Genomic DNA, 14,307 nt, shown 5'->3' on the forward strand with positions numbered 1-14,307 from the left:
AGCGGCCCCTGAAAGGGGCCAAGTGCCCCAATTTCAAGAACCTTAGGGGAGGACCATATAATTATACTACATACCAAGTTTGATGAAGATCCATCAAGCAGTTCATGATAAGAAGTTGTTTAAAAGGTATTTCTATTTTTAACTCTAGCGGCTCCTAAAAGGGGGCAAGTGCACCCATTTGAACAAACTTGGGTGAGGACCATATAATGATGTGACAGACCAAGTTTAATAACGATCCATCAAGCGGTGCATGGTAGGAAGTTGTTAAATGGTATGTCTATTTTTAGTTCTAGCGGACCCTTAAAGGGGCCAAGTGCTCCCATTTGAACAAATTTGATAGAGGACCAGTGATGAAGATCTATCAAGCGGTTCATGAGAAGAAGTCGTTTCAAGATATTTCTATTTTTAGCCCTAACAGCCCCTAAAAGGGGCCAAGTGCCTCCATTTGGACAAACATGAGAAAAGACCTTATAATGATGTTACAAAACCAAGTTTGATAAAAATCCATCAAACGGTTCATGAGAAGAAGTCATTGAAGGGTTTTTCTGTTTTTAAACCTAGCGGCCCCAAAAAGGAGCCAAATGTCCCCATTTTAACAGATTTCGGAGAGGACCGTATAATGATGCCGGAGATCAAGTTCGATGAAGATCAATCAAGCCGTTCATGATAAAAAGCCGTTTAAACGTATTTCTATTTTTAGCTCTAGCGGCCCCTAAAAGGGGCCAAATGCCCCCATTTGAACAAATTTGTGAGAGGCCCTTATAATGATGTTACAGACCAAGTTTGATGAAGATCCATTAAGCGGTTCATGAGAAGAAGTTGTTTAAAGTTTTTTCTATTTTAAGCTCTAGCGGATAAAAGCATAAATGTATCGGTCAGTTAACAAAATATTGTACAAAGAAGTGGGTTTTGAGCAGGCTTTTGAAAGCAGCTAGCGTGTCAGCTTCCCTGATCTTGACAGAAAGGGAGTTCCAAAGCTTTGGAGCAGTGCACGAAAAGCTGCGATTGCCATACATCATGGTTTTAGATTTTGGCATAAGGAAGAACGATAGTTTTGTGCGTAAAGGAGCGTGTTTATCTATCAGTAAGGATAATCCTTTTGAATATACATTTACTAGCTGATCCACGTCTGCGCCTTCTGGAAACGTATTTAGTGCAAGGAACGCTGAAATGTCTTGTTTGAAAGAACTTATGTCAATAGAGCGTAATTTCCGAAAAGAAACTTGCTTCCGTATCAGAGCTGGTTTTGCGGCACAGGCGTTGAAGTGAATTGCATGGTGATCCTGTGACATATTACCAGTATTGTCACAAAGACCTTGATCGATGACCTCGACACATGATATTATTTTGCTGTCGTTCCTGGTTATTACAACATCTAATGTATGACCGCGGGCATGGGTTGGTCCGTTCACATGTTGATGCATACCACATGACTGAAGTACACTTTTAAATCTGACAGCATCTCGGTCTGATGGAATATCAAGATGGAAATTCATGTCTCCCACAATGATGATGTCTTTATCAACTGTAGCATACCTGCCTAGGGAAGTAGGCCATTCTTCCTCTAGAAACACACTAGTCTTTGAGCCGTTTTGTTTTGTTGGTGGTGGTCTATGTATCACTGCCACTCGTGCAGAAAATCCATTGATGCTCAAATTACAATCCATGTATTCAAATTGTTTAAAATCTTTGTCACGACCAGATGCAACAACACTAAGAGTAAGTGCAGACTTATGTATGAGAGCCACAACCCCTCCGCGGCTGCCGCTGCACCGTGCCACACTTTTAATTGAATATCCATTCGGTACAAGTTCGCCAATACACGTTTTATCCATGGTAGTTCCGAGCCAATGCTCAGTGAGTGCTAATAGAGGACCATATAATGACTAAGTTTGATGAAGATCAAGCCAGCGGTTCATGTATAGAAGTCGTTTAAAGGTATTTCTATTTTTAGCTCTAGCAGCCCCTAAAAGGGACCAAGTGCCCCCATTTCAAAAAATTTGTGAGAGGACCTTATAATGATGCTACAGACAAAGTTTGATGAAGATTCATTAAGCGGTTCATGAGAAGAGTTGTTTAAAGGTTTTTTCTAATTAAGCTCTAGCAGCTCCTGAAAGGGGCCAAGTGCCCCCAGTTGAACAAATTTGGGTGAAGACTATATAATAATGCTTCAGACCAAGTTTGATGAAAAATCATCAAGTGGTTCATGAGAAGAAATCTTTTAAAGGTATTTCTATTTTCAACTGTAGAAGTGCCCCCCATTTGAACAAATTTAATAGAGAACCATATAATGATGCTAAAGGCTATGTTTGATGAAGATCAATCCAGCAGTTCATGTTTAATAGTCGTTTAAAGGTATTTCTATTTTTAGCTCCAGCAGCCCCTAAAAGGGGCCAAGTCCCATTTGAACAAATTTGGGAGAGGACTTTAGAATAATGCTACAGACCAAGTTTAATGAAAATCCATCAAGCTGTTCATGAGAAGAAGTTGTTTAAAGGTTTCTCTATTTTTAGCTCTAACGGCCCCTAAAAGGGGTAAAGTGCCCCCATTTGAACAAATTTGGGAGAAGACCTTATAATGATGCTACAGACTAAGTTTGATGAAGATCCATCAAGTGGTTCATAAGAACAAGACGTTTAAAGGTTTATCTATTTTTAGCTCTAGCGGCCCCTAAAAGGGACTGATGGACTGGAGTGGAGTAGGAGGTCACATGCTGAGGTGGATTAAGTCATACCTCCACATCAGGAGAGCAAGAGTCAGCTTAGAACATGTCAACAGTAGGAAGTTTCTTTTGCGTCATGGTGTCCCGCGAGGCGAAGTCTTATCTCCTATCTTTTCATCAATCACCTAGTGTCTGAACTAACGAAATGAGTTAAGGCTTCACTCTACGCTGACGACCTGGTGTTATGGTGCAAAGAAGAACATGCCACAACAGCCACATACAGGATGCAAGAAGCCATCAATAAGCTTTTAGCTTGGGCTGAGGATTGGTGTGTCGCGATCAATACAGAGAAATCGTCCACCACACTATTCTTTCCGTCGTCAAAGCAGAAGGCGTGTAAAATCACGATGGGAAATACTTCGCTGACTGGAGCAGACGAGGCAACATACATTGGAGTGACCTTTAGAGACCCCACATTAGTCAAGCAGAAGGGAAGGCTTATAGGAAGCTTGCCATGATTTGTAAACTTGCTGGAACAACGTGTGAAGCAAATGAGCACATACTCAAGACAGTATATCAGGGAACAGTGAAAAACCATTTAGAGTATAGTTCAACTGCCTGGTCCACTACTGCCAAAACTAACCAACAGGTTCTAGACAAGATTCAAAACCAAGCATTGCGGATCATGACAGGTGCTACAAAGTCTACACCAATCTCCTTCATGGAGAAGCTAACAGGTACTTTTTTGTTGGGTTTAACATCGCACCGACACAATTTTAGGTCATATGGCGACTTTCCAGCTTTGGTGGTGGAGGAAGACCCCAGGTGCCCCTCCGTGCGTTATTTCATCACGAGCGGGCACCTGGGTAGAACCACCGACCTTCCGTAAGCCAGCTGGATGGCTTCCTCACATGAAGAATTCAACGCCCCAAGTGAGGTTCGAACCAACATCGATGAGGGGCAAGTGATTTGAAGTCAGCGACCTTTACCACTCGGCCACGGAGACCCCGCTAACAGGTACACAAGACTGGAGACATGCAAAGGTCATGCTTCAAGCAGAGAAGTTCAGGTCTTTTCAAGACCATCCCATGAAAATCAAGTTGGATGGCTACACCAAAAATCGGCTCAAATGCAGCAGCTTCGTTCACAAGGCAAATAAACTCAATGGAGAGTTCGAAACTGAGCTGAACATACCAACAACTCCCCTAGGTAAAGAGGACATTATAAACCCTCTAGCGAATGATCTGTCTTCGGCGACTATGAGACTTGCTGTTCCTTATCTTGGCCGCGGGAAACAAGAGGATGAAGGTATTCGGAAGAGCCTCACACTAGCTATGATCAATGAAGACTATCCTCCGGAATCATGGTCTCATCTCTATACAGATGGATCAGCCACATGCGCCATTAAAGATGGAGGAGCAGGAATTTCAAATTTTATACCAATCTGGCAAGAGAGAAACACTACAGGCAGCCACAGGAAAACACTGCAGCAATTACAAGGCGGAGACTGAAGCACTCATGAAGGCCGTCTCAAGGATTGAAGACTCGGCAGAAGAAAGCTCCTCAGTCGTCTTTTCTCACAGATGCACTGTCTTTTATGGAAGCTCTGATCAACAATAAAGCTCCACAGCTAGCTAGGAGAATGCAGATTCTGAGTATCACCTGCAAAGTAGCACTTCAGAGAATTCAGTCAGAACAGCCAACAACACGTGTGAGCTACAAGGAGAAAGTCACCATCATCAAGGCACTAACGAGACCAAGGATAGAGAAATATGCTTTTCATCTCCATGATCGGTCTGAAGTGATGCTGGTCAGGCTTCGCTCAGGGCACAACAAGCTCAATGCTCACATGTACAAGAAATACAGACTGGCACCATACTAGCCTGTCTATGTGTTGAGGAAGATCAGACTACGGAGCATATATTCCAGAAATGTAAAAGGCATGACCAGGAGCGAGCTGCGACTTGGCCGATAGATACCTCAATCCATCAGAAACTGTATGGAGGCATTGAGGATCTGCAGCAAACCACAAGTTTCATCGAGGCTACTGGTCTGACAGTGTAGGGCGAACGAAGAAGAAGACACCGACTAGATAATCTTATTTTTTTAAAAAATGATTTATCTTATATATTCTGACCAATCCTTCTTGACTCTGATTATGTAGTGTTTTGAGAAGAAAAGGAACATAATTATACAAAATTTGAATAGCCTTAGGAGTTATCTCCTGTGAACAAAATACAGGGTCTGAATTCAGACGAAAAGAAACCCTGTAATCTTCCCCTATAGGCTGCATGACATGATATTAAAATCGGCTGATTCTGCCAAATATCTAGGTGTAACCATCAGCAAAGACCTATCATGGACAAATCTTATCAACAACTAGCAAAAAAAACCTTAAGATTCCTTAAGTGAAATGTCAAAACCCCAAATAAAAGAGTCAAAGAGGTTGCATATAAAACTTACGTTAGACCCCAGTTAAAGTACTGTTCCATTCCACCATATGGAATCCGTGGCAAAAATATCTAGCCCTCAAAATAGAGCAAGTCCGACGATCAGCAGCAAGATATGTATATAATGACTAAAGTTACACCAGTAGTGTTTCCAAAATGTTTAATGAACTAAATCAGGGGCCTCCGTGGCCGAGTGGTTAAGGTCTCTGACTTCAAATAACTTGTTGAATTCTTCATGTGAGGAAGCCATCCAGCTGGCTTACGGAAGGTCGGTTTTTCTACCCAGGTGGCCGCTCGTGATGAAATAATGCACGGAGGGGCACCTGGGGTCTTCCTCCACCATTAAAGCTGGAAAGTCGCCATATGACCTATCATGTGTCGGTGCGACGTTAAATCCAAAAAAAATAATAATGAACTAAACCGACAAACCCTAGAACAACGCTGTAAGATCAGTGCAGTTACAGTGTTGTATAAGATCCAACACCACTTTGTTTTTGTTGACCATAGACACCTTAGAAGAACTAGAAATGGATAAATTAGAAAGCGCACAGACCTTCTATTCTTTGGACAGATTCTAACAAGTCAATTTGTGTTTGGATATTGCGGTGAAGGGTTTGAAGAGGGGGCAGGCGGATTCGGATTAGTATTGAAACTGTGATCGAACTAGGGTCTGGTTAGTTATGAACTTCAGGTATTCAAAGTTAGGGGGCGTGAGAGGTGTTGCACATTTTATTACCTCTCAAGAACAGACTCAATCAAACCGAATCTGCTTTTATTATTTTTTGGTTGCATTCTATGCTTACAAAGGATCTTTTTACAGATTTTATTTTTGTTAAATAAAGCTTAACTTTACTTTTACGATATTACAACGAATGAATATATGATGTTAGAAAGTAGAAACTACGAAACCACGATTATCGTTGTATCGAGTAGAAGAAAATGTGCCAGTAGTAAAAATGTCGCTCTTCTTGTAAATGGATAAAACATAACTCACAATAACACGATTTCTATGAAAGACATGTTCGGATTTTAACGTTTTTAATACTACTGGCTTATGGGGAATAGTTTTTATATATTTTATGCATAAATAGCATACACTTGAAAGTTATACAAACACAAATAGGCAACACAGCAATTTACAGATATCTGGTCTACCAAAATTTACCTGGTTTAGTTAAAATTAAATTATTCTGTTCTATTCTATTCTATTCTTTTATAGTCTAGTATAGTTTGATATCTATAGTCTAGTCTAGTCTACTAGTTTTTATTTATTTCTGAATTATTTTTACTTATATACCTTATAAAATGTATCTGCGAAAATGTATGATGCACTTTATTTTTCACTTTTTAGACACATGAATTAGCCTATAAAAAATCAGTCACTGAGTCAGTGCACAAAATGTCTTAAAACACCGATCCTTTTCCATAACCGCCCGACCAAGGAGCAAGACTTTTTTTCAAACACGTTCACTTTACTTTTAAGGATCTCGGTAATTAAGCAGTATCATAACAAAAAACAACAATCAAACAAACAGACAACAACAATCAAACACACAGACAACAACAATCAAACACACAGACAACAACAATCAAACAAACAGACAACAACAATCAAACAAACAGACAACAACAAATTTCTTCATTCATTATAAATTTGCTAAATTTCGTCCTTTCGAAAAAATGATATAATTTATAATTAAATATGCGCATAAATAACTATACTAGTATATAATATTAAAGTAGTTAAAAGCTTATCAAAGATTGGTTATCTATAACAGCAGGGTAAAACAATAGAATTATTTAAGCCTATAAATTCAAATGATTTATTGAACAAAGAAAATTGTGTGTTGTTAGGCCGTCTTTTGTTTTTGGGCACACGGTACATACATTTAACACTGTTTATATACTGCTACATGGCTGATTAAAAATCTATGTAGTACCACAATTCGTTTGTAATATTCCGAAATGTATTGTATGCTTACACTATCTTGGACAACATCCTACCAAACAAGTAAACAAGTTCATTGCAACAAAAAAACGGGCAAAATATTCCCATGCGACCGTAAGTTATGAAAAAAGAAAAATATTTTCCTGGGGAGATTTTGACCAGACATGCATGTATTATAACACCCTTCTTTGCATTTGGAGAAATAATTAATTCTTGGCCGTTTTCGGGCCAGATTTTGTATCGTCTCTGTAGAATAAGATATCGAAATTGTTAGGACTACTAGCCATATCTGAAACCCGACTAGCGTCATTTTCATCTTCGAAAAATCAACGTGGAATAGGGGCAAATATGTCTCACTTGCACAAAGTGTTCAGTTTAGTGGTAAACTTATTTAAACAAAAAATATTATGACATAGATTTTTTGGACGCTACGATATCGACCGGAGCGCCGAAGATTTTGGAATACGTAAAAAGTTGAAAAACGGGTAAACGTATGAACACGAAATCACATGTACACCCTATTTATGAAAGCTTGTTAATCTGTTTTGGTTATTTAATAATTAAAACATTGATTAATCAAGTCACAAGGGTTTAATGTTTATAGTGTCTCCAGCTGAGGTTTAAACCAGAATTTATATAAAAGTGTGTAACTTGGCCAAATTCAAATCATGTATTACGATTGTAACTCTGGTGGAACAATGGTGGACAGGATGAACTTGTAAGTCTTTTCTTATTAATGGTTAACATTTTCTTCTCTCATTTTTTTGTGATCAAACTGGCACAAAAATAAACATATATGTTCATTTCCTTTTTCAAGTTTTTTTAGACAAATATATGTACTTTATAATGAGAGTACATCTGGTTATTAGAGATGTTTGTTTAGTTTTCTGATCGGTTTGGTAAATAATATGTATACATGTACTTACGGACTTTGAAAACGCAACAAGAAAGTCAGATATTTTTTTTTTAATCAGGAAATTAAAATCATAAATGGTTTACTTCATGTCGTCAAGTTGATAAGTGGGGTGAGGGGGAGTGGGGGGGGGGGGGGGGGGGGGGGGCGTTTTACGAAGCATACTAAGGCAGAACTTAGAGTAAGGTGTTCCGCAAACATCCGATACTACAGATTCATTTTAACGTTTTGGCTATTTCTAGAATCTGAACCAAACAAAATAGGGTAGATCTGTCGTAAATTGGACTAGTGACTTCATTTTTTAATGAAACAGATTACATTCTATAAGATAATGAAATTTGTTGTCGTTGCGATTTGTTGATGATCTTCATGAAGGATAACGCGTAACCACATGAAAAGTCGGTGAACTTCCTGTAAACTACTGGACACATGTCAGTGAACTTCCTTTAAACTACTGGACACATGTTAAAGACCGGCAATGTCGGCAGATACGAACACCTGTTAAACACTTATGGGGCCATCTTAAACGACTGATTCGAACTCACAGTTTAAATATCCGTATATATACCGTGCTTACATGCTTCGCCCAGGCGTCATGTTCAAAAATATTGTTTTGGTCTCAGCTGAGTTTGATAGCAAATTTTACAACAAGGATTCAATTCCAATGGGGACTGACTGTCAATACTGAATGGACACTTGAAAATACATGTAGTTAATAACTGAACATTTAATTTTGAACATACAATTTAAATGCAAATGATTAATAAAGCTTCATATTCAAAGTCAGCTCAGACCGGAAATGTTTTGTGAACATGAGCCCAGGCCTACATATGAAACAATGTTTGGTAGCAGTTTTGACATGAAAGATAAACGGCTGTAAGATGCTATATTGTCAGATGTGTTGGAGTTACTCTATAGACTCTATAGCCACGTTGAACTTCTCACTCTCTCACTCCCACCACTACTGGCTTAAGCAGAATTCTATTACACAGATATTGAATGGACTCCATGGCCCGAAAGGAGCAGAAAGGACAACGAGTTCACCCAAACAAAACAAAACATTCGCCCGCTCACTGGCTCATCATATTTGGCGTTTTATTCAGTTTACCACTGGACGTATTACTTTCATTTTCTAGAGCATGGTTTTCACAATGGAATATACTAGTATTTCTTAATACAAATCCGATTTTAAAATGTTTTGTATCAAAATAAAGGCATTAAGCTGACCTATAAAATGATTATTAGAGTACATGTATGATGTAATGACTTTGCTTTCCTGGTGCGTTTTCAAAGTCTGTATGTATACATGTTTTTTTTTTCTTTGTATTACATTGAGTGAGTGAGTTAGCGAATGAGTGAGTAAATGAGTGAGTAAGTGTTTTATCAGTGTAATATGCGTACCACGGTATGCCATGAGGTATATAATGATATTTTAAACATACCAGAAAACACCCAGCCAAGACATGTAAAAAAATAATGGCATACATGTGTTTGTATTATATTTTAGTTTATCAGTAATGCCTTTAAGTGGATAATATAAAATCTGCCATCTTAAATTGGAACTTCACAATGTGAAGTATCTTATACATTCATGAAGATTCTCCAGCCATATTCTGGTTTCGGATCTAAATATGAACAAGTTTATCATAACATTGTTCTAAACGTTGTAAATCTGTGGGCCTACTCTACAACGCCTTTGTGGATACATTTTTTTTTTGTATTTTGGAAATATATTCTTGAAACACAACCTATAGTAAGTAGTAACGAAATGTTTTACCTAGTGTATGTATGATATGTTTTCAGATAAATTGAAAGTAGTGTTAAGAAAGTATACGCTAAAGATAATTATCAGGACACAAACAAAAGAGAAATCATGGCATTGTCATCAATGTCATACTTTGCCGATATGGACAGGTTCGGTTTGTAGTGAACCTCTTAACAAACATAATGTTAGAAATCTAATAGAATGCATGTGTGACACTAACACATAGAGAAAACATATGTGACACTAAAGACACTAACACTGTTTATACATGTTTTCGTAATCTTAAGGAAAGTTTAAACAATGATTTGCTCTGTACTAATCTGTTATTATTGCGTCTAACTATGTTGGCTGACTAGTTTCTGCGATGTCAAATTGTCGTGTTAACGGAGTAAACACACGACAACACGACAAATACATAGTGTATTTCTATCATAACTCTGCAAATAAATGGGCACCCAAAATTTTTATACCCGTCAAAAAAATCGACAGACATCAAATGCAATCGATATTTTAAAGTTTATTTTCTACAAAATGTCGAGTTATTGTATTGTCGTATCATACCCTCGCAAGCACGACAACACGAGAACTCGACAAATAGTGAAATACAGATTTTTCAAGCGAAAGTGTTCTGTCGTGCTGTTGTGTTCGGCACCATGTTTAACAGTAATTAAACCATTTTGATGCTTTTGTTCAACTATTGTGTTTGTTGTGTCATTTTATTAATTATTTGTATAATCCTAAACTATAGCTATTTCTAAAATGTGACAATACGTAACACGCGGAGGTTACCATCAACAGTTTTTTGCAGGTCATAAATTGCTGGATTATAAGCGCATATGAAATCAATTCTTCTTTTCATGTTATGTTTTTGCTTTATGCAACAAGAAATACACAAAAATCGTTTATTACGTACAGTTTGCAATTTTTATATATATACTTTTTTATATTACTTTATATACGTCTAGTGTTTTTGTTGTCTGTGTACATTGAAGATGTAATCTTATTTCAGATTACGGTCCTGGTCAAGGCACAGTAACTACCAAACGCCGAAAAGTATGAAAGATGTCTGGGTAAGCCCACACGTGTGTTTTATAAAAGATAAGATTATTTAAACTTCAGTTTGTACAGTATTTACACTTTTCACCTTTTTCATTTTAACCTAGTAAAAAAATACATTAAACTGTAGGTCTGTCAAACAATGAATTGGTGTGGAATTTCAAGTTTTTAGTGATCATACTCTTGGTTATCCGCTCTTTGTATTATGTTTCGCATGCACGCGGCATGAAGTCTTTGTAGAATGGTCAAAATACTTATTGTTTAGTGTTGATATTTCCAACAACGCACTTATTTTTGTTTGTTTTTATTTTACGTTTTATATTTGCAGAGAACCTCGTACCAAAACAGCTTTAACGGAAAGAAGATAGGTTTTCACCCAGACAGAATTATAGTTGGTGGGTCACGTGATCTAAGTAGTTTAATACTTGTTTCTATTTGAACCAAATTTAAAATGTAATGCTGCTGAAATTATATTATATATGAACTTAAAATCAATTTCTGGTACACTATGGAAAGACAAAAATAGATCTACCAGTTGTCAATTAGAAATTTCTTTTATAGCACCACCGAACGGTGTTTTTCGGCCAACAAAATGGTTATATATCTAGCTGAGGGTTTCACCTAAAATCCAGTCAAGTAAACAGTGGCTGTGTGAGCTGAGGGTCTAGTTGGCTGTCATAAGGTCGCTTGCCCCTTCTCTGACAAGGTCATGACATAGATCGCCATACAAGGAAACCCGACAGTGATTCAAATAAGAGTCCTGTAGAATGTTCTTACGAAATAGTGGTTTACTTAATTAAAAAATGAACAACTAATAATGATATTACAGATTATTTCACCGGAAACAGAGAAATAATGCACAGTCCGATGAGCAGACACAAACAGAATATGAAAACGTCATTAAATGGACGCGCGCGTGAAGGTTTCCGGTACTGGGTACTGGATAAAGCCAAACCGTCACAGTGTAAGTATAGGCACAAGTAAGTATTCTTTCCAAAGCACGCAGCCGTCTGCTTTAGACGTGTCGTCTGCTAATGTGTGCCAACTGATGCTAATATGTGCCTACTGATGCTAATCAGCCTGATGTAAGTAGAAATACCAATTACACATACGCTTTACATGTAGATTGTTCAACTAATACTTACTAATTAGATATTGCATTTTCTAACTAGCTCTATGACTAATGTACGGTGTTCCGTTTAGACCATCCGCGTTTTTAAAAATTTTCTCCCCTATCACGATGCTCCAAACAAACTGTGATGAAAGTTGAAACTAAGATAATAGAAACAAGAAAACCCACAATTGAATGATCAACCATGAAACTGAAATCCGAATAGCGAAAATACGAAACTAAGATGATGAAAATACGAAAATCATGAACCACAATGACGAAAACCCTTTACAAGAACGACTTTTACTTTTTAAGTGATTTTCCATTGTGTTTAGATTCGTCTCCTCGTGTTACTGTCCATAGGGTCTATATATTATAAAATATTTTATAAAATATTCAGATATTGCCGTGTCAAATGAATATTAATGAGTTATTTCTCTTTTTTTTTCAGTTGGAAAATATGGGACCGGGGCATACAAAACTGTACTTGGAATTGGTAACGCGCCCAGGACATAGTCTGCTGATATGCTGAATCATTGTCGTCTGCATTTTGACATTAGCTCATATTTGTTGCACGTGATTTTTCGATTGCATGTGCGTTCACGATCTATGAAAAACACTTTGTAAACAGATTATTACTGGATCTTGCACGCGCAATTCTATAAATTACAAATGATGACAATTTTAAGTTTTATGTTACAGAACAAAATGCAAGAACAGTTAAAGTGATGAAAACATATAATATTGATTTTCCAGTATAATGTTATGAAATCAGTATATATATTGACACTATATTTCAGAGTTTCATTTTATTTATTATACATGTATTATACATGTACTATTTTCTCATGCACAGTTGGAATTACACTGAATGATGGATACGGTAACTGCACTCTGTAGAACAATTTTGCAAACATATCCTCAGAATAACTGTGCCAGTTCATATATTACAATTTTTCAGTTTTTTTTATACATGAAAAAATGTAAACGAGGGTCCTGCAAAAAGTTCTGTCACTAATGGGCTTCCGTAGTTTTATCCCAGGTATTTTAAAAAAGTTTCATTGTACTTGCATTGTGTGTCCAATAGCTAACGATATCCGTTTATTTCGTGCAAATTGCTTTTCAAATGACCGAGTAATTTCAAATTGAAATACATGCAGTCATATACACTGACCAATTTACTTGTCACATTGTAAAATGGACGAAATGCTATATTAAATGCCGTGTTAGACTTGATATAGATTCAAAGCAGATATTTGGTGAATTGTGTGGTATTTATGGACCTCAGGTCATATCAATGCGCACAGTGGGTTAGGTGGGTTAAAGCTTTTAAAGCTGGGAAATTATCTGTCGAAGATGATACCCGTTCTGGTAGGCCTAAATCCTTTGTTACCAAGGCAAACATCGCTGCTGTAAAAGCTGTGGTCGAACAGGATGCGCGACTGTCGGTGAAAGATATAGCCAGCTGTACTGGCATATCAGAAGGCAGTGTGCAAACAATTCTGAACAAGAGCTGTCGGAGGACAGCAACGCTCGACTATTCAACAGCCTTGTCAATTGAATGAATACAAAAGTTGAAAAAGGGGCATAATTTTGTAAAATGCAAAGTAGAGGTATTGAACCTCTGTACTGCATGTCATATCATGACAGTGAACAAGTGTGTGAAGTTTCAATCCTTTCCAATTTGTGGATACTGAGATACCAGCTTACATACAAAAACTTAACAAAAAACTGCTAAGTCAAAGGGGCATAATTTTGTAAAAATGCCAAGTAGAGTTATGGGACCTTCACAGTGCATGTTAGATCATGACAGTGAACAAGAGTGTGAAGTTTCAATCCATTCCAATTAGTGGATACTGAGATATCAGATTACATACAAAAATTTAACCAAAAACTGCTAAGTCGAAAAAGGGGCATAATTTTGAAAAAAAAGAGAGTAGAGTTATGGGACTTGCTTAGTGCATGTCAGATCATGATAGTGAACAAGTATGTGAAGTTTCAATCCATTCCCATTAGTAAGTACTGAGATACCAGCTTACATACAAAACCTTAACCAAAAATTTCTAAGTCGAAAAAGGGCCATAATTTTGTAAAAAAGCAAAATAGAGTTATGGAACCTGTGCAATGTAGATCAGTTCATCACAGTGAATAAGTGTGTGAAGTTTCAATCCATTCCCACAAGTGGTTACTGAGTTACCAGCTTACATACAAAACCTTAACCAAAAATTTCTAAGTCGAAAAAGGGGCATAATTTTGTAAAAAAGCAAAATAGAGTTATGGAACCTGTGCAATGTAAGTCAGTTTGTCACAGTGAATAAGTGTGTGAAGTTTCAATCCATTCCCACAAGTGGTTACTGAGATACCAGCTTACATACAAAACCTTAACCAAAATCGGGACGCGG

The 14,307-nt window shown here is 37.3% G+C and overlaps 1 protein-coding gene across 3 annotated transcripts; it reads left to right on the forward strand.

Moving 5' to 3' along the window:
- Positions 1 to 7,618: 7,618 nt before the first annotated feature.
- LOC123529791 (uncharacterized) lies at positions 7,619 to 12,699 on the forward strand. Of its 3 annotated transcripts, XM_045310321.2 has the most exons (6): positions 7,622 to 7,778; positions 9,777 to 9,887; positions 10,748 to 10,808; positions 11,123 to 11,189; positions 11,624 to 11,758; positions 12,357 to 12,699. In XM_045310321.2, the coding sequence occupies exons 2-6, from the start codon at positions 9,847 to 9,849 to the stop codon at positions 12,419 to 12,421; spliced, it is 369 nt and encodes a 122-aa protein (XP_045166256.1). In that variant the 5' UTR covers positions 7,622 to 7,778; positions 9,777 to 9,846; the 3' UTR covers positions 12,422 to 12,699. The 3 variants fall into 3 exon arrangements, with proteins under 3 accessions (XP_045166255.1, XP_045166254.1, XP_045166256.1); XM_045310320.2 differs by lacking the exon at positions 9,777 to 9,887 and having other exon boundaries at positions 7,619 to 7,778; positions 11,624 to 11,774; XM_045310319.2 differs by lacking the exon at positions 9,777 to 9,887 and having other exon boundaries at positions 7,619 to 7,778.
- The last annotated feature ends 1,608 nt before the right edge of the window (positions 12,700 to 14,307 follow it).

The sequence above is a fragment of the Mercenaria mercenaria genome, chromosome 13, assembly GCF_021730395.1.
Source record: "Mercenaria mercenaria strain notata chromosome 13, MADL_Memer_1, whole genome shotgun sequence".
In the NCBI taxonomy this organism is placed as follows: domain Eukaryota; kingdom Metazoa; phylum Mollusca; class Bivalvia; order Venerida; family Veneridae; genus Mercenaria; species Mercenaria mercenaria.

Bases quoted from the DNA above. Each gene is read 5' to 3' on its own strand.
- LOC123529791 (XM_045310320.2), top strand. From the start codon at position 7,729: ATGTATTACGATTGTAACTCTGGTGGAACAATGGTGGACAGGATGAAC. The intron at 10,809-11,122 runs GTAAGCCCACAC...TTATATTTGCAG, and splicing joins AAAGTATGAAAGATGTCTGG to AGAACCTCGTACCAAAACAG. The intron at 11,190-11,623 runs GTGGGTCACGTG...ATGATATTACAG, and splicing joins CCCAGACAGAATTATAGTTG to ATTATTTCACCGGAAACAGA.